Source organism: Mustelus asterias, chromosome 5, assembly GCF_964213995.1.
Source record: "Mustelus asterias chromosome 5, sMusAst1.hap1.1, whole genome shotgun sequence".
NCBI lineage: Eukaryota > Metazoa > Chordata > Chondrichthyes > Carcharhiniformes > Triakidae > Mustelus > Mustelus asterias.
In genome coordinates, this window is record NC_135805.1 from 19,321,120 (window position 1) to 19,341,933 (window position 20,814).

At 49.3% G+C, this 20,814-nt stretch overlaps 1 protein-coding gene across 3 annotated transcripts in view; it reads right to left on the bottom strand.

Annotated features, from left to right (window-relative positions):
* The window catches only part of mocs1 (molybdenum cofactor synthesis 1), a 51,218-nt gene that overhangs the window by 17,622 nt on the left and 12,782 nt on the right, over positions 1–20,814 (bottom strand). For all 3 annotated transcript variants that reach the window (XM_078212237.1, XM_078212236.1, XM_078212235.1), the window contains exons 2-9: positions 20,413–20,545; positions 16,579–16,746; positions 13,030–13,194; positions 8,919–8,980; positions 6,888–6,999; positions 5,676–5,788; positions 1,104–1,214; positions 21–141 (exon numbers count right to left, since the gene is read on the bottom strand). In XM_078212237.1, the coding sequence (XP_078068363.1) occupies positions 21–141; positions 1,104–1,214; positions 5,676–5,788; positions 6,888–6,999; positions 8,919–8,980; positions 13,030–13,194; positions 16,579–16,746; positions 20,413–20,545 (985 nt within the window). The remainder of the gene's footprint in view (positions 1–20; positions 142–1,103; positions 1,215–5,675; positions 5,789–6,887; positions 7,000–8,918; positions 8,981–13,029; positions 13,195–16,578; positions 16,747–20,412; positions 20,546–20,814) is intronic.

A 20,814-nucleotide genomic window follows, 5' to 3' on the forward strand; every position in this document is an offset into this window, starting at 1 on the left:
CATGGTGTTGGTGCCCTTACCCGCGTGCTGTTTCTTCTTTCTGCCCACTGCTGCGCCGATAATCTCCAACATGTCCTCCTCTGTGGCCCCGGAACGCAGCACATCCCTCAGGGAGACTTCCGTGTTCCCAAAGAGGCAGACCTGGACACGGAAACAGAACCGGCAGCTAAACAGTGCGACTTCCGGACAATTCCCCGGAGACTCAGTCGGAGGAGATCCTACAGTTCTAAGTTGTCCTACTCTCCTGAATTCCTAATTTTTTTGGAAAACTTTAGATTCCAGAGTGGGGGGGGGGGGGGGGGGGGGGGGGTAACACATGACACGTGGGCGGAACGGAGTAAAATCCGCAGTTGGAAAATCCGGGTCAATGCCGGAAATGGAAAAGCCCGCAGTTAGAAAATTCAGGGCCTTCAAGTTAAACGCAACAGCTTTGGAAAGGAGGAGGTAAAATACAGCAGGCAACTGATAAACACTTACAGCTGCCCTCATCAAGTAGAACCCTATAAAGCAAGGAGGGGTGCGGCCAAGGTGAGGGCTGGGGAATAGCGGAAGCTTAGACTATCATTTTCCGATCTTCACTGACCACAGACATGGAGCCTGTAGACTGGAGGGAGGGTCACTAACATTTATATCAATGGTAAACAACACTGGTCCCAGAACCCATCCTAGCGGATCCCAACTCTTTTTTTCATTAATTCACGGGACATGGATTCTATGATTTCCTTCCCTAAACGAACCAGATGGGTTTTTTTTCCAACTATCAACAATGGTTTCATGGTCATCAGGAGATTCTTAATTGCAGATATTGTATTGAGTTCAAATTTCACCATCTGCCGTGGCGGGATTCGAACCCGGGTCCCCAGATCATGAGCTGAGTTTCTGGATGAATAATCTGGTGATATTACCACAAGACTATCGCCTCCCACTTTCCACCCATCTCCAGTCTGAGTAGCGACCATTGACACGGTTGTCTGTTGGGCAGTCAGATTCCGTGACTTTGCAATTCCTCATTATTGGAATACTTCAGCTGGAACACCTCCAGATGGGGAGTGGGGTGGGGGGGCAATCTCAAAATTAAGGCCCACTGCGTCCAGCCCCCTTACCTTCAGATTACCATCGGCAGTGATCCTTAGTCGATTGCAAGAGCCGCAGAAATGTTCGGACATGGAGGTGATGAATCCAATCCGGCCCTGGAAGCCGGGCACCTGGTAAGCCTGAAGGAAAAGGCCGGAAGGTGAATTCTCACTGAGCAACCAAAAAACATTCCCGAATGTCAGATCCGCTTATATTTTTGCTTTCTAGGCTCCCCCTTCCTTCTAGCTCATCCTTAGACAGGGAAAACATTGTGTGGTGAAGTCATCGTCATACAGTGCAGAAAAGGCCCTTCGGCCCATTGAAAATGCACCGACTATATCTACCACTAGAGGCGCACTAATCCCATTTTCCTGTACGTATCCCATCTCCTTGAATGTTATGATATTTCAAGAGCTCATCCAAATATTTTTGAAAGGCTTTTGATTTTATTAATTATCGCATCTATTGGGATACAGTGAAAAGTATTGTTTCTTGTGCGCTGTACAGACAAAGCACACCGTACAATAGAGAAGGAGAGGGCACAGAATGTAGTGCTACAGTCATGGCTGGGGTGTAAAGAAAGATCAATTTAATATAAGGTAGGTCCATTCAAAAGTCTGACAGCAGCAGGGAAGAAGCTGTTCTTGAGTCGGTCGGTGTGTGACCTCAGACTTCTGCGTCTTTTTCCCGACGGAAGAAGGTGGAAGAGAGAATGTCCGGGGATAGGGTCACCCTAGCTATGACTGTAGTTACATGGATAAGATGGGTAAAGAGGGATATGGGCCAAATGCGGGCAATTGGGACTAGCTTAGTGGTTAAAAAAAGGGTGGCATGGACAAGTTGGGCCGAAGGGCCTGTTTCCATGCTGTAAACCTCTATGACTACATTCTGCGCCCTCTCCTTCTCTATTGTACGGTATGCTTCGTCTGTACTGCGCACAAGAAACAAAACTTTTCACTGTATCCCGAAAGATGCGATAATAAATAAAATCAACAGCCTTTCAAAAATATTTGGATGACTCTTCAAATATCATCACATTCAAGGAGATGGGATAAGTACAGGAAAATGGGATTAGTGCGCCTCCTTCCCAGGCGGTGCATTCTAAATTCCCATCACCCCTCTGTCAGGGGAGGGGGAGAGAGAGAGAGCTGCGACCCCTGGATAAACACCTGGGTAAACTCAGTAAAAGAAAAATCAGTTTATATTGTGATTAATCGAGTTTGGGAAGAGACTGTCTGAAAGTTGCACAGTTATGTTAAATAATAACCCACAATTATTCACACAGTCCACAAGAGGGTAACTTTAAAAGTTTTGACTGCTGTTCCTTTAATTCCGAGTTTTTATTTTTAGGTTTTCTCGCTGAACCTTGAAGGTTGATATTGTTGTGGGCAAGAAGTTAGCTCCCAACACAGCAGCGAGATTTCCCCACCCTGCGAGACTGCATCTGGCAGCACGCTTTGCTCAGTGTGGGACTCGCACAGACCTATCAGCAGGTTAAGTGGGCAATCTAGCTATAACGCACAGCCAAGGGAGTGCTGCACTGCCGGTGGCAAACGGCAAGGCTCCGATTTGACAAGAGGAGTTAAACCAAAATCTCTCTCTCTCTCTGCAAAAGGAATGGCCGATGTGTACATTAAATCCTTGGCCAGCAAAAATAGACAGGATGAAGTGTTGGCGTTAAGAGACCTTTTAAATTAGCTTATTTCAGATGCTGACAGCCCTGTAGTTGCAGAATTGCCCACATCCATCAGTCTAGCCCAAATCTAAAGGTGGAAGCTAGAAGAGTTTTATTATACAAAGGAATTACTGTGGCCTTGAACTAAGAGTCTCCCCTCATTAATAATCCACTTGTTTAGAAGATTAGCGAGAGGTGAAAACTTGCTGATTGTTTTATGGTTTTTTTGAGTTTGACCCTCTTTCGAACAAGTCCAGTATTCAGAACCAGAGTGTGCAGGAAGGATATCAAACAATGACGAGACAGAGAGCAGGAATGAAATGGAGAATCTGGTGAACTGGTGCGGCAACAATAATCTCTCCCTCAATGTTAACAAAACGAAGGAGATAGTCATCGACTTCAGGAAGTGTAAAGGAGAACATGCCCCTGTCTACATCAACGGGGACAAAGTAGAAAGGGTCGAGAGCTTCAAGTTTTTAGGTGTCCAGATCACCAAAACCTGTCCTAGTCCCCCCTTGCCGACACCCCCCATAGTTAAGAAAGCCCACCAACGCTTCTACTTTCTCAGAAGACAAAGGAAATTTGCCATGTCAGCTACGACTCTCATCAACTTTTACAGATGCACCATAGAAAGCATTCTTTCTGGTTGCATCACAGCTTGGTATGGCTCCTGCTCTGCCCAAGACCGCAAGAAACTACAAAAGGTCGTGAACGCAGCCCAGTCCATCACGCAAACCAGCCTCCCATCCATTGACTCTGTCTACACTTCCCGCTGCTTCGGAAAAGCAGCCTGCATAATTAAGGACCCCCACGCACCCTGGACATTCTCTCTTCCACCTTCTTCCTCAGGAGAGAGATACAAATGTCTGAGATCACGTACCAACCGACTCAACAACAGCTTCTTCCCTGCTGCCAGCAGACTTTTGAATGGACCCACCTCGCATTAAATTGATCTTTCTCTACACCCGAGCTATGACAATAACAGTACATCCTGCAGTCGCTCCTTTCCTTCTCTAAGAACGATATGTTTTGTCTGTATAGCGTGCAAGAAGCAATATTTTTCACTGGGCACTAATACGTGACAAAAAAAAATCAAATCTAGCCTGAATCTAAAGGTGGAAGCCATAAGAGTTTTATTGCACAAAGGAATTTCTCTGCCCTTGAGATAAGAGTCTCCCCTCATTAATAATCCACTTGTTTAGAAGATTAGCGAGAGGTGAAAGCTTGCTGATTGGATTTATGGTTCCTTTGAGTTTGACCCTCTTTCGAACAAGTCCAGAAATCACAACCACAGTGTGCAGGAAGGATATGAAATATCCGGAACTGGCCATTGCCCTAGGGAGCGAGAGCAGGTGTCGGAACGGAAGGAGTGGAACTAGCTCAGAATCTGCACGCAACCTGGTGACGGGATAAGGATGGAATAATCAAAACACGATCGGGACATGGAGCAGGCAGTGGGGCCTGGTGCCTCAGGAATGGGTTACAATGGGTTTTGCGGCAGGCAGTAAGTGGTAAGCTGGTGACTATGCTCACACGATTTACTGTCAGTTGTTGTTAAATAAAAGGTGAAAAAGAGTCCTGCATTTACTTGGGGCCTTTCATGTTCCAATGTGATTCCTGGCCAATTAAACACTTTTGACTTAAGTTTTAAAGTTTATTTATTAGTGTCACAAGTAGGCTTACATTAACACTGCAATGAAATTACTGTGAAAATCCCCTAGTAGCCACACTCCGGCACCTGTTCAGGTACACCGAGGGAGAATTTAGCATGACCAACGCACCTAACCAGCACGTCTTTCAGACTGTGGGAGGAAACCGGAGCACCCGGAGGAAACCTACGCAGACACGGGGAGAACATGCAAACTCCACACAGACAGTGACCCAAGCCAGGAATCAAACCTGGGTCCCTAGCGCTGCGAGGCAGCAGTGCTAACCACTGTGTCAAAGTGCCGCCCCCCTGTTATGTAGCTTGACTGGAGAAGTTGGGACTGTTTTCCCTCGGAGAAAAGGTGACAGAGAGGAGATCTGACAGAATCATAGAATCCCTACAGTGCCGGAGAACATTCGGCCCATCGATCCTGCACCGACAACAATCCCACTCAGGCCCTATCCCCGTAACCCCACACATTCACCCTAGCTAATCCCCCTGACACTAAGGGGCAATTCAGCATGGCCAATCCACCTAGCCTGCACACCTTTGGACTGTGGGAGGAAGCCGGAGTACCTGGAGGAAACCCACACAGACACGGGGAGAACACGCAACTCCACTCCTTCAGTGCTGCACTGGAGTGGTCGGACCTGAATCCACACCCTTAGTTCATAAGATATAGGAGCAGAATCAGGCCATTCAGCCCATCGAGACTGCTCCGCCATTCGATCATGGCTGATATGCTCCTCATCCCCATTTTCCTGCCTTCTCCCCATAACCCTTCAACCCATTACCAACTAAAAATCTGTCTAACTCCTCCTTAAATTGACTCACTGTCCCAGCATCCACTGCACTTTGGGGAAGCGAATTCCACAGATTCACAACCTTTTAGGAGAAGTAGTTTCTCCTCAACTCTTTGCTACCCCTTATCTTGAGACTATGACCTCTCACCCTAGAATGCCCCACCAGAGGAAGCATCCGCTCCACGTCAACTTTATCCATACCTTTTAGCATCTCGTATACCTCAATTTGATCTCCCCTCATTCTTCTAAATTCTAGAGAGTTTAGGCCTAAACCCTTCTGACTTGAAAGGTCACCCACTGAGGTAAGGTGAAGGGGACGAACAGGTTCATGATTGTTTAACACGGGAAATAATGCAAACTAGATACCACACGGAGGAAATCAAACTTGGGGATGTCTCCGTCACTTGGAGCCTGCCTGGTTGCCCATCCAGTGACCTTCCTTCGCAACTGCTTCAGCCGGTAGTTGTGGACTTACCTTTGCAGTGTCGCAGGCTCCCGATGGCAGTTTCTCCAGTTCAGGCCACCTCTGCCTGATGGTGCCCAACATCTCCTGGTAGCTCACCAGCTTCTTAAAATTCCACTTGTTACCTAGCGCCGAGCATCAAAAAAGAACAAGGTCAGGTTTGATTGGAATCTGGGGCCCATCTCCCGACTTAAAGGTTGAGTACAAATTTCTCGATCGGGTACTCTCGGCGTCTGGATTTATGAACCAAACCTCACGTGTTGTCCTTTTATATGAAATAAAACTGCCTCGGCACGGTGGCACAGTGGGTTAGCACTGCTGCCTCACTGCGCTAGGAACCTGGACTTGAATCCCGCCTTGGGTCACTGTCTGTGCGGAGTCTGCACATTCTCCCCATGTCTGCGTGGGTTTCCTCCGGGTGCTCCGGTTTCCTCCCACAGTCTGAAAGACGTGCTGGTTAGGTGCTAAATTCTCCCTCAGTGTACCTGAACAGGTGCTGGAGTGTGGTGACTGGGGGATTTTCACAGTAACTTCATTGCAGTGTTAATGCAAGCCGACTTGTGATGCTAATAAATAAATTTTTAAAAATGTTGGAGCAGAATCAATGGGCCAAATGGCCTACTTCTGCACCTTTGTGTTATGGTCTATCCTACAGTGGGCTAGGGACCAAGGTGCTGCCTGAGACCCTCACGTCTTATAGAAGTTCCCTGACGCCTGCTGGGCTGAACACAGTAAGAGTTTTAACAACACCAGGTTAAAGTCCAACAGGTTTATTTGGTAGCAAATACCATTAGCTTTCGGAGCGTGTTGCTGGGCTCTGGGCTGGCCAGTCTCTGCCAGTGGGTCACCCTGAGGTGTTTAATAAGCCTCAATGTTAGGGAGGAAGGGAAGCACCTTCCTTGGTCCAATTTGTTTCTTAGTTATTCCTTGCTGGGAAGAGGTCGTGCCTCCAAACAAGAGGAATGTTGGGGGTGGGGGAAAAGAGTGAGATGCGCCTGTTAAACAGCTATAAAAACCGGGAAAATTGGAGCATCGACCAAAGGTCATTGGACAATTCATGGGAGTGTGTCAGGGAGACATTCCCCATCATCAACCTCAGCCGGCAGCCCCTGTCGGCACTTCAACCAGGAGTGCTGCACCAGCTCCAGCGATGTAGTCCGGGTGGACAAAGGTGCGGTGCTCGGCAACCCCTCTTGAATAATACTTAATCTGACGCATACGTACCGTCGAAGGGCATGTACTCAATAAACCGCACGTCCAAAGGCTTCTTCTCTGTCAGCTTCACAAAGTCCAGGAGCTCATCCTCGTTCAAACCCCTCATCACTACACAGTTCACCTGAGCAAAAGGTTAAAGAGGAGAGGTCAATCACACTGGATTGGGTGAGGAGGGCGGGGTGGATTTGGTGAGGAGGGCTGGGGGGGGAGGAGGGGGCGGGGGGAATCAGTTGCTGGCGACCATTGTCTTTAACCATTCTTCAGATCTAATAACATACCCAGGGCTGGTCTGCCCTCTCGTGTGGTTAAAAAGTCCCATGAGCGAGTGTGTTCTTGCCAGAGCCTAGACCAATGTTTAACCAAAACAAAAATGAACAAAGAACAGTACAGAACAGGAACAGGCCCTTTGGCCCTCCAAGCCTGCGCTGATCACATTGTCCTATCGAGACCAACCACCTGTATCCCTCTAAACCCCATCTGTTCATATGTCTATCCAGATAAGTCTTAAATGTCACTAGCGTATCTGCCTCAACCACCTCACTTGGCAGCGAATCTGTGTAAAAAACAACCCCCGCACATCTCCACTGAACCTTCCCTCCCCACCCCTACCTTGAACTTGTGCCCCCTTGTAGTTGTCATTTCTGCCCTGGGAAAAAGCTTCCAGCTCTTCACCCTATCTATGCCCCTCATAATTTTATAAACTTCTATCAGGTTGCCGCTCAGTCTCTGTCTTTCCAGGGAGAACAATCCCAATTTGTCCCTCAGAAATTGCCCTGGAACACAGATTTTAGAGGTCACAAATGCAAGTCTCTTTAGTTAATGCCACGACAGAGGACACCTTCAGACTGGTTATTTAACTGGGAAGAAATCTGACTCTCTCAGTTGGGAGATTAGGTCAGAGCTGACCGCTGTCCATCAGCTAAAATAATTCTGGAGTCCCAACTATCAGCAGCGAGGGAATCCCAAAGTCAACGCGGCTACAGAAAGATCCCAACCAATCAGAGGAGTAAAGCCCGAGATCAGTGCGAAGGATTATCGATATGCCCGCCAAACTGGTCGGATCCAATCAGCTGCCCGAATACCTGGGTGTGATTTTGGGGAAGGAATGTAACGAGGCCTGGTACTGTCACTGTCTCCTTGGACCAGTCTGTGGGCATCACTGCAGATACCAGAGCGCCCCTCACTGCTAAGCACCCGAGGTCGCGTCAGGTACTCAGAGGAGAGGAGGGACGGGGAGGAGGAGGAAGAGGGAGGTCCTAGGGGCGACTGCACATCAGGATTCGGGGACAAAAGCAAAATGCTGCGGGTGCTGGAAGGCTGAGATTAAACCGGCCAGCATTGGGAAACTCTCAGGTCGGGCAGCAGCTGTGGAGGAAGAACCAAAGCTTTCAAGTCGATGACCTTTCTTCTTCATTTCTGGTCAGGAGAGTTTCTGCTGGAGACAGGAGGAGGAATCCGGTCACACTGTGAGGGAACCATTAAATCTGGGTCTGTTGAGAGACAGGGGTCCAGCTTTTTTTGGGGGGGGAAAAAGAGTGAGGGGGGGGGAGGAAAAGAGAGTCCAATGATGGGGGAAGGGTAGGGTTCAACGAGGAGGGGGGGGGGGGGGGGTTGGGGGAGGGGGGGAAAGAGAGAGACGGGTCCAACGAAGGTTAAGTGAGAGAACTCCTAAACACCATGAAACCAAATCACATCTGCTGTGACCTTTACCACGATACCCTCATTGATTCTGTTGAGCCTGTTGCTTTGTCTGCGATTTATATATTATATTACAGCTAACGTTAATTATAAATATTGTATAAACAGCACAATCCATAAACCATACATTGATAAAAAGCCAGGAGAAAAGCAGCAGTGCCCGATTTGGCCTCACACCGGGAAATTACAGACAATAATCACCAGCTCGATAGTAAATTAGTGCCAACTCATTTCCAGTCTTTGTCAGATTGAAGTGAAAAGGGCAAAGTTCAGAGTGCACAGACCCAACAAGACTGATAAAGGGGATAAGGGCAGATAATATTAAGAGCTGAAAACACTTGCCTTAACTGGATTGTAACCCAGGTCGATAGCTTTGTTAATACCCTCCATCACCTTGTGAAAACCTGAGTTTAATAAAGAGAGATTACTAGTTAGTTAATGGAAACAGCAAGAAGAGCTTGCACCTTCATAGTGCATTAAGAGTTGTCCTAGGGTACCGCATGCCTGGCTGTGAGGGAATGGAAGAGCTTGGAGTATGGTGGCACATGGTTATGTCACTGGATTTATAACCCAGAGGCCACACTCCAGCTCCTGTCCCTCGGGTACACTGAGGGAGAATGTAGCATGGCCAATGCACCTAACCAGCACGCTTTTCGGGCTGAGAACATAGAACATAGAACATAGAAAGCCACAGCACAAACAGGCCCTTCGGCCCACAAGTTGCGCCGATCACATCCCCACCTCTAGGCCTATCTATAGCCCTCAATCCCATTAAATCCCATGTACTCATCCAGAAGTCTCTTAAAAGACCCCAACGAGTTTGCCTCCACCACCACCGACGTCAGCCGATTCCACTCACCCACCACCCTCTGAGTGAAAAACTTACCCCTGACATCCCCCCTGTACCTACCCCCCAGCACCTTAAACCTGTGTCCTCTCGTAGCAACCATTTCAGCCCTTGGAAATAGCCTCTGAGAGTCCACCCTATCCAGACCCCTCAACATCTTGTAAACCTCTATCAGGTCACCTCTCATCCTTCGTCTCTCCAGGGAGAAGAGACCAAGCTCCCTCAACCTATCCTCATAAGGCATGCCCCCCAATCCAGGCAACATCCTTGTAAATCTCCTCTGCACCCTTTCAATGGCTTCAACATCTTTCCTGTAATGAGGTGACCAGAACTGCGCGCAGTACTCCAAGTGGGGTCTAACCAGGGTCCTATAAAGCTGCAGCATTATCTCCCGACTCCTAAACTCAATCCCTCGATTAATGAAGGCTAGTACGCCATACGCCTTCTTGACCGCATCCTCCACCTGCGAGGCCGATTTAAGAGTCCTATGGACCCGGACCCCAAGGTCCTTCTGATCCTCTACACTGCTAAGAATGGTACCCTTCATTTTATACTGCTGCTCCATCCCATTGGATCTGCCAAAATGGATCACTACACACTTATCCGGGTTGAAGTCCATCTGCCACTTCTCCGCCCAGTCTTGCATTCTATCTATGTCTCGCTGCAACTTCTGACATCCCTCCAAACTATCCACAACACCACCTACCTTGGTGTCGTCAGCAAACTTACCAACCCATCCCTCCACTTCCTCATCCAGGTCATTTATGAAAATGACAAACAGCAAGGGTCCCAGAACAGATCCCTGGGGCACTCCACTGGTCACTGACCTCCATGCAGAGAAAGACCCCTCCACAGCCACTCTCTGCCTTCTGCAGGCAAGCCAGTTCTGGATCCACAAGGCAACAGCCCCTTGGATCCCATGCCCTCTCACTTTCTCAAGAAGTCTTGCATGGGGGACCTTATCGAACGCTTTGCTGAAGTCCATATAGACCACATCCACCGCTCTTCCTTCGTCAATGTGCTTGGTCACATTTTCAAAGAACTCAACCAGGCTCGTAAGGCACGACCTGCCCCTGACAAAGCCGTGCTGAGAAAGGTAGAGGATTTCCACAGTAACTTCATTGCAGTGTTAATGTAAGCCTACTTGCAACTAATAAATAGAAAAAAACTTTTGGACTTAATGACGAGTTCAAATGCCACTCAGGGGGAATTTAAATAATAGTCAATTAAATTAATCTGCTATAAAGATTTGGTATCAGCTCCCCGGACCAGTGAACAGGGCAGCACGGTGGCAGTGTGGCTAGCATTACTGCCACACAGCGCTAGGGACCTGGGTTCGATTCCCGGCTTGGGTCACTGTCTGTGTGGGGTTTGCACGTTCTCCCCGTATCTGCGTGGGTTTCCTCCGGGTGCTCCGGTTTCCTCCCACGGTCCGAAAGACGTGCTGGTCAGGTAAATTGGCCATGCTAAATTGCCCCTCAGTGTCCAAAGACGTGTAGGTTAGATGGATTAGCCATGGTTGTGGAGATAGGGCCTGGGTAAGGTACTCTGTCAGAGAGAGTCAGTCCAGACTTGACGGGCAGAATGGTCTCGTTCTGCACTGTCGGGATTCTATGAAGCAATGACCTCCTGACTCCAGAGGGCAGAGTGGTGTGCTTTCCCCCGATTCTGTCGCAGGTGAGAGATGGACATTGGAGAAAGGAAGCAGACAGTGGGGTAGAGAAGCCGGTTTATAAAATAGAATGGGCCGACTGTACTCAGACTCAGTAAGTAGGCTCGTAAACCTGTTAAACTTTAACCTGGTGTTATTTGGTCGCACGAGCTTTCGGAGCATTGCCCCTTCATCAGGTGAATCACCGGATGAAGGAGCAGTGCTCCAAAAGCTCGTGCTACCAAATAAATCTGTTGGACTTTAACCTGGTGTTGTGAGACTTCTTACTGTGTTCACCCCAGTCCAACGCCGGCATCTCCACATCATGTACTCAGACTGTCACTGCTGGGCTTACAGCACCATCGTGTGGCGGCTGCTTGTAACTTCAGCATGTGGAGATGCCGGCGTTGGACTGGGGTAAACACAGTAAGAAGTTTAACAACACCAGGTTAAAGTCCAACAGGTTTATTTGGTAGCAAAAGCCACACAAGCTTTCGGAGCTCTAAGCCCCTTCTTCAGGTGGGTGTGAATTCTGTTCACAAACAGGGCATATAAAGACACAGACTCAATTTACATGAATAATGGTTGGAATGCGAATACTTACAGCTAATCAAGTCTTTAAGAAACAAAACAACGTGAGTGGAGAGAGCATCAAGACAGGCTAAAGGGATGTGTATTGTCTCCAGACAAGACAGCCAGTGAAACTCTGAAGACCCCCACAGCCTGTCTGGACCTGCAGAGTTTCACTGGCTGTCTTGTCTGGAGACAATACACATCTCTTTAGCCTGTCTCTCCACTCACGTTGTTTGTATCTTACAGACTTGATTAGCTGTAGGTATTCGCATTCCAACCATTATTCATGTAAATTGAGTTTGTGTCTTTATATGCCCTGTTTGTGAACAGAATTCCCACTCACCTGAAGAAGGGGCTTGGAGCTCCGAAAGCTCGTGTGGCTTTTGCTACCAAATAAACCTGTTGGACTTTAACCTGGTGTTGTTAAACTTCTTATTGTAACTTCAGCACCATTTCTGGGAAAAGGGCTGCAAGAAAGCTTTCAAAAATTCAAGTTCCTGAAAGTACGATTGTCAAAATGAATAATCACTAACCGTTTAGGAACCAAGGTTAGTTTAGCTATTCAATAACGAAGACTTGAGAAGCTGGAATCTAACCGAGGGAGTGAATAATACAAGGATCGTCAGAAGCTTTTTCCCCAGAGTGGAAGAGTCAATTACTCGGGGGGCACAGGTTTAAGGTGCGAGGGGCAAAGTTTAAAGGAGATGTACGAGGCAGAGTTTTTACACAGAGAGTGGTGGGTGCCTGGAACTCGCTGCCGGGGGAGGTAGTGGAAGCGGATACGGTAGTGACTTTTAAGGGGCGTCTTGACAAATACATGAATAGGATGGGAATAGAGGGATATGGTCCCTGGAAGGGTAGGGGGTTTTAGTTCAGTTGGACAGCATGATCGGTGCCGGTTTGGAGGGCCGAAGGGCCTGTTCCTGTGCTGTAATTTTCTTTGTTCTTTGATCATTGTGCCACTCTACCAGGTTTATTTAGTGTCACTAAAGGGCATTGCAGTGACAGCGTTTTGCTTTTCTACCCAGTTTTAACATTCAGAACCAATTGGGGCAAAACTCACTGAAGGAAACAGCTTCACTCCCTTTGACTTTGCTGTAGCGTCGGGCCTTACCTCCCCCCCCCCCCAAGCTTACACTTGTCTTGCCTCGCTATGAAGTCTGAGGTGTTTTGCCACTAACCTGGGGTCACAGAGCACCGTCGGAATAAAAGGATAAAGGGTAACAGAAGGACTTGAGAGTTCGCGGGGGCCTTATCACAATCTCAGGAAGTCCTGTGACACCGGAAATACTCCCAGCAACGCTGCCATGTAGGAAATGGAGTTGGCAAACCGCAAAAGTAGGAGGGGGAAGAGGGAAGGATGGGGGGGTGGGGGGTTGTACCTCTCCTTCGAGCGATGAACTCAAACTTGTCGGGGACCAGGGTGTCCAGGCTGATGTTGAGCAGATTCAGACCAGCTTCCTTCAGGCTGGGCAGCAGCCGGGAAAGGTTGATGCCATTGGTGGTGACGGCGATAGTTTTCAGCTTCTCCAGCTTCCGGAGTTGAGCTGTTCGGAGGGGAGGGAGGGGGGAGAGACAGGAGGGAGGGAGGGGGAAGGGAGGGAGAGGGAGGGAGAGGGAAGGGGGAGGAGGAGCAGAGGGGAGGGGGAGGGGGGTAGAGAGGAGGGGGAAGGGGGGGAAAGAGGGGAGGGGGAAGGGGGGGAATAAACACGGCCATGAGAACAGACAGAAAACGACCAGTTAACGAAGCAACCCCTTTTCAAGCAACTTGCATTGATATAGCGCCTTCGCTGTAAAGTACCCCAGCAGCGTCTAATCTAAATCCGACACTGAGTCATGAGGGGGCGCTGAACCGGTAACCAAAAGCTGAACTTTTATGGGAGGAATAAAGGGTGGAGGGCTCTATTTGATAGAGGTGTTTAAAGTCACACGGGGTCTGGACAGAGTCGAAGGGGAGGAACGGTTCTCAGTGGTGGGAGGGTTGAGAATGAGGGGGGGCAGGCGTTGAAATGGAAACAGGAGGAGAGACCTTGTCCTCACCACGGGATGGCTGGGAATTCACTGCCCGAGAGGGTGGCGCAGAGGGGTTCAATTAAACACGGAGTCCGTGATTATCTGTAAAGGAGGAATGTGCAGGGCTACGGGAAAAATGTGCAGGGCTACGGGAAGAAGGCAGGGGGGGGAGCGGCACTCAGTGAACGGCTCACTCAGAGAGGCAGCACAGAAACAGGGCCGAATGGCCTCTCCGCTGTAACTGTTCGGTAATTCTGAAAAGAGAGGGGATTATGGAGGGAACACAAGGGCACGGCTGCTGATGGTGTGTTGAATACCAGGGACTGGAGCAGCACAGATACATATTAGGCCAGATATTCAGATGGGATTAGTGGGATGTGGGCATTGCTGGGTTTGCATTTATTGCCCATCCCTAATTGCCCTGAACTGAGTGACTTACCAGGCCATTTCATAAGGGCATTTGAGAGAGTCAACCTGGAGATGCACGTAGGGCAGGCCAGGTAAGGACAGCAGATTTCCTTTCCGAAAGGACATGGGGCAACACGGTGGCACAGTGGTTAGCACTGCTGCCTCACAGTGCCAGGGACCCAGGTTCAATTCCCAGCTTGGGTGACTGTCTGTGTGGCGTCTGCATGTTCTCCCCGTGTCTGTGTGGGTTTCCTCCGGTTTCCTTCACATTCTGAAAGACGTGCTGGTTAGGTGCATTGGCCCGAACAGGCGCCAGTGTGTGGCAACTAGGGGACTTTCACAGTAGCTTCATTGCAGTGTTAATGTAAACCTTACTTGTGACTAATAAATAAATGAACTTTAATTAGTGAACCAGATGGGTTTTTCTGACAATCGACAATGGTTTCACAGTCGTCAGATGTCTGCCATGGAGTGATTTGAACCCGGGTCCCCAGAGTAGACCCTGGGTCTCTGGATTACCAGTCCAGCGACAATACCATTACACCAAAGTCCAAAGATGTGCGGGTTAGGTTGATTGGCCATGCTAAAATTGCCCTTAGTGTCCTGGGATGCGTAGGTTAGAGGGATTAGTTGGTAAATATGTAGGGATATGGGGGTAGGGCCTGGGTGGGATTGTGGTCAGTGCAGACTCGATGGGCCGAATGGCCTCTTTCTGTGCTGTAGGGTTTCTAAGATTCTAAGACCATAGCATGGATACTGCTGTAAGGGCGGTTTGGTGTCTCAATGAGAGGTTTGGCGGTTTGTATGGCGTTTATTAACAACTGGTTACTGTAGACATTCTCCAAAGTAAATACTCAGATCATTGCATGTGGAGCTCTGTTTATAAGGGATTGGAGATGCAGGCCACTGATTGGTGCCCTGCGCTTAACATGGAGGTGGGCTCCGAGGTGGGTCTTAATAAACGACAACAGTTGTCAGTAACGCCTCGACCAGCACTCATATTGGCAGCACTGTCGTCTCCGGATCAGAAGGTTCCGGGTTCAAGCCCCACTCTTCCGCGCAACAATCAAGGCTGACATTCCAGCGCGGTATCATAGAATCACAGCATTCCCAATGTGGAGGAGGAGGCCATTTGGTCCATCGAATCTGTACCAATTCTCCAACAGAGCATTCCACCCAGGTTCTATACCTCATGAAGGAGGCCATTCGATCCATCGAGTCTGCACCGAGTGTCCGACACAGCATCCCACCCAGGTCCTATCCCTGTGACACCATGTACTTATCCCACTAATTCCCTAATTTCCACACCTTGGGACGCTAAAGGGCAATTTATCATGGCCAATCTAGCTATCCCACACCTCAGCATAGACAGGGTGGACAGTCAGAGGCTTTTTCCCAGGGTGGAAGTGTCAATTACAAGGGGAGCACAGGTTCAAGGTGAGAGGGGGAAAGTTTAAGGGAGATGTGCGGGGGAAGATTTTCACGCAGAGGATGGTGGGTGCCTGGAACGCACTGCCAGAGGAGGTGGTGGAAGCAGGCACATTAGCAACATTTAAGAGGCATCTGGATGGATACATAAATAGGGAGGGAATAGAGGGATACGGACACAGTCAGGGCAGAAGGTTTGTTTTAAGTTTAGGTCGGGCATCATGATCGGTACAGGTTAGGAGGGCCGAAGGGCCTGTTCCTGTGCTGTACTTTTCTTTGTTCTACCTTTGCAGTATTCTGAGCACAGCGTCGTCAGAGGAGCGATCTTTTGGATGAGATGTTAAACCCAGGTCCCAGCTGCCATCTCAAACCCCTTCGTACAATTTTGAAGAACATCGGAACGTTACCTTGGGTGCCTAACAACATTTATTCCCCAATTAACATTACAGCCCGATCATCTGGTCACAATGATGTTTCTGTTGATGGGATCTTGCTGTGCAAAGCCGGTTTCCTGCACTACAAATACAGCCAAACTTCTTTATTCATTCGTTTTATTCAAGGCTGGTCAGCATTTATTGCCCATCCCTAGTTGCCCGAGGACAGTTAAGAGTCAATCACATTGCGGTGGCTCTGGAGTCACATGTAGGCCAGACCAGGTAAGGACGGCAGATTTCCTTTCCCAAAGGATATTAGTGAACCAGATGGGTTTTTCCGACAATCGACAAGGGTTTCATGGTCATCAGTAGATTCTTAATTCCAGATTTTTTTTTTAAAATTGAATTCAAATTCCACCATCTGCCGTGACGGGATTCGAACCCTGGTCCCCAGAACATTAGCTGAGTTCTTGGATTGATAGTCTGGCGATAATACCACTAGGCCGTCGCCTCCCCCATTGGCTGTAAAGCACAATTGGGATGAGATTGTGAAAAACACTACGAAAATGTAGAGTCTCCTTGTCTTTTTTTAAAAAAACTTTAAGGAGGCTTACGTCTGAGACTGGGGCCTAACAAGGATAACTCTGCAAATCTTACTCTCAGAAACCGCGGATTGCGCTGTAACACCACCTGCACGGCTCAGCTTACCGACAATTTGGACCACGTCGGGCCTGATGAGGGGTTCGCCTCCCGTCAGCCGGATTTTATCCACTCCTTCGCTCACAAAGAGCTCAGCCAGGGCAACGATCTCCGCGGAGGTGAGCAGCTGCGATCTCGGAGTGAGCTTCACCCCTTCCTCGGGCATGCAGTACTGACCTGCCGGGGTGGGGGGGAAAGCAGAAACCGCCCGTTAGCTGGAAGATCCGTCACCGACGACTCAGGGAAGGGGGAGGTCGGACTGGGAGCGCATCCCCCGACAGAACCGGGGCAAAAAAATCAAAGCAGCAGCACGGGAGAGAACGTGGACAGGTCGGGAGAAAGGTGGAATCGGGGGTGCACAGAAGGCTCGATCGCAGCCCGTTCTACCTGGACCACCCCTCCGACAGGGCTGTCCGAATATCCGATAGATGCAAAATACTGTGGGTGCTGGAATCTGAAACAGAAAATTCTGGAAAATCTCAGCAGGTCTGACAGCATCTGTGGAGCAGGAATAGGGGCCAATGTTTCGAGTCTGGATAATCCTTTGTCAGGGCTGACAGCAATCGACAATGGTTTCATGGTCTCTCGGCTCTGACGAAGGGTCATCCAGACTCGAAACATTGGCCCTATTCTCTCCCCACTAACGCTGTCAGACCCGCTGAGATTTTCCAGCATTAATCTGTTTCCGTCCAAATGTACTGTTGGTTCATACTGTTTAGTCAATGCACACACGGCCTGGTGGCCCAGTGAGGTTCAGTGTCTGTGGAACTGTGCTCCAGTGACACTCAATACCAATAGGTAGCTCAATCCACACAGGGACACAAACTTGTCCTTGAATTTTTCAGTGCGAGGGCAAAACATCAACATGGCCCGTTTCCAGACTGGAATTTCAATGTTTTGTCATCAGGTTCTTCATGTGCATGTGACGGGATTTTCTTTTTGAGAAAAGCATTCAATGCGCTCAGAGGGAGAGAGAGAACTTTCCTTTCATCTTGGGTACCCGGTTTCAGTATCCACTCAGGTACAGGAGTGGGCCATTCAGCCCCTCGAGCCTGCACTGGCCCATTCAATGGCTAATCTGATTGTGACCACAGCTTCATTTCCCTTCCTATCCCCTGTACCCTTTAAGAATATATCCAACTCAGCCTCAATGATCCAGCCTCCCCCGCTCTCTGGCGCTCTCTAAACTCAGAGAGAAACAGAAATCAGGAGCAGGCCATTCAGCCCTTCAAGTCTGTTCCGCCATTCATGGCTGATCATCCAACTCAATAGCCTAATCCCACCTTCCCCCCCATATTCTTTGATTTCCTTCTTCCCAGGAGCGATATCTCACTGCTTCTTGAAAACATTCCACATTTTTCACAGAATCATAGAATCCCTGCAGTGCAGAAGGAGGCCATTCAGCCCATCGAGTCTGCGTCAACCATAACTCCGCCCAGGCCCTATTTCCGTAACCCCACATATCTACCCTGCTAATCCCCCTGACACTGAGGGATAATTTAGCATGGCCAATCAACCTAACCCGCACATCTTTGGACTGAGGAAACCAGAGCAACGGGAGGAAACCCATGCAGACACGGGGAGAATGTGCAAACCCCACACAGACAGTCACCCTCGGCCGGAATTGAACCCGTGTCCCCGGCGCTGTGAGGCAGCAGTGCTAACCACTGTGCCACCGTGCCGCTCCACCTACTTTCTGTGGGAGCGAATTCCACAGGCTCACCACTCTCTGGATAAAGAAAGTCCACCTCATCTCTGTCCTAACCGGTCTACCCTGTATCCTCAGACTGTGACCCCTGGTTCTGGTCACCCCCACCATCGGGGACATCTTCCCTGCATCTACCCTGTCTGGTCCTGCTAGAATTTTATAAGTTTCTGTGAGAGTTCCCCCTCTCACTCTTCTGAACTCCAGCAACTATGATCCTAACCCAGAGAAAACATTTCTCCTCATTCCCGTCTTAAGTGGGAGACCATTTATTTTTAAACTATTTCCCCTTGTTCTGGTGTCCCCCGCGAGGGGAAACATGATTTTATCATCCACCCTCTCAAATCCACTCGGAATCTTGTATTATTCAATAAGATTATCTCTTGTTCTTCAAAACTCCGATGGATACAGACCCGACCTGTCTCACCTTTCCTCATAAGGGAAACCAACAGCCCCCCACACGTCCCCCCCCCACCCCACACGTCCCCCCCCCACCCCACACGTTCCCCCCCCACCCCACACGTTCCCCCCCCACCCCACACGTCCCCCCCCCACCCCACACGTCCCCCCCCCACCCCACACGTCCCCCCCCAACCCCACACGTCCCCCCCCCCCAACCCCACACGTCCCCCCCACCCCACATGACCCCCCCCACCCCACACGTCCCCCCCCACCCCACACGTCCCCCCCCCACCCCACACGTCCCCCCCCACCCCACACGTCCCCCCCCACCCCACACGTCCCCCCCCACCCCACACGTCCCCCCCCACCCCACACGTCCCCCCCCCAACCCCACACGTCCCCCCCCCAACCCCACACGTCCCCCCCCCAACCCCACACGTCCCCCCCCCACCCCACACGTCCCCAATTCCAGAAATCAGTCAAGTGAACCTTCTCTGACCTGCTTCCAATGGATTTATATCCTTTCTTAAGTAAGTAGACCAAAACTGTACACAACATTCCAGATGTGGTCTCACCAAGGCCCTGTACAATTGCACAAAACATCCCCACTTTTATATTCGATTCCCTTTGCAATAAACAATATCATTCTATTTGTCTTCCTCATCACCTCTAACGTCTTGTGATTCATGGACCAGGACACCCAGATCCCTCTGCATCTCAAGAGTTCTGCCATCTCTCTCCATTTAAATTCTATTCTCTGTTTAGACTCAACCCCAAATTCAGAGCAGCAGCACCTGACCCACTCCGACATCTTAACCCCTTCCTGTTCACGTCAATCTCCTATCCCCGGACTTCCCTCTTCCACCTTCTTCCTTCGGGAAAAAGATACAAAAGTCTGAGGTCACGTACCAACCGTCTCAAGAACAGTTTCTTCCCTGCTGCTGTCAGACTTTTGAATGGACCTACCTCGCACTAAGTTGATCTTTCTCTACACCCTAGCTATGACTGTAACACTACATTCTGCACTCTCTCCTTTCCTTCTCTATGAATGGTATGCTTTGTATAGCGCACAAGAAACAATACTTTTCACTGTATGCTAATACATGTGACAATAATAAATCAAATCAAAATCAAATCTCACCCAATCCCACGTGGGAGTGGGTTAAAATACAACCTTACGCATTTGGACAATGTTATGGAGCTTTATGGCTGTCCATAATGGCGACTTCAGGAAAGGGATCGTGTCCTACAGCACAGTGGAGGCAGCACAGTGGGGATGGCACGGTGGCACCGTGGTTAGCTCTGCTGCTTCACAGCGCCAGGGACCCGGGTTCGATTCCCGGCTTGGGTCACTGTCTGTGCAGTGTCTGCACATTCTCCCCATGTCTGCGTGGGTTTCCTCCGGGTGCTCCGGTTTCCTCCCACAGTGCGAAAGACGTGCTGGTTAGGTGCATTGGCCGTGCTAAATTCTCTCTCAGTGTACCCGAACAGGCGCCGGAGTGTGGCAACTAGGGGATTTTCACAGTAACTTCATTGCAGTGTTAATGTAAGCCTACTTGTGATAATAATAAATAAACTTTAAAAAAACTTTAAAATCAGTTGACGAGATTGAAAAATAAATTCTATAAAATTTAAAATAAATGACTGACGCAGAACCCAAATAACTGATTTTTTTTTCCTCAAGGGAATAGACTCTGCTGGTCACCCGGTCACGGGAGGGTTAAAGGTGAACTTACACCGCAGGTTACACTTTTCAGTCAGGGAGATCCGGAGGTAGTTGTGTCGCCTCCCGAAACTGTCCGTCAGGAAGGCAGAGAAAGACAGAGGCTCACGGAGGAAGCGCCTCCTCTCCTGAAGGCCCAGCTGATCCTGAAAAGAGAAAGGATGCGGTGACGAGGGGGAAAAGAAACAGCTTTCACATCACTTGTGTACAAACATGCAACAGGCCATTCAGCCCCTCGAGCCTGCTCCACCATTCAATGTGGCGATGGCCTCGTGGTATTATCGTTAGACTATTAATCCAGAAACTCAGCTAATATTCTGGGGACCCGGGTTCGAATCCCGCCACGGCGGATGGTGGAATTAGAATTCAATAAAAAAAATCTGGAATTAAGAATCTACTGATGACCGTGAAACCA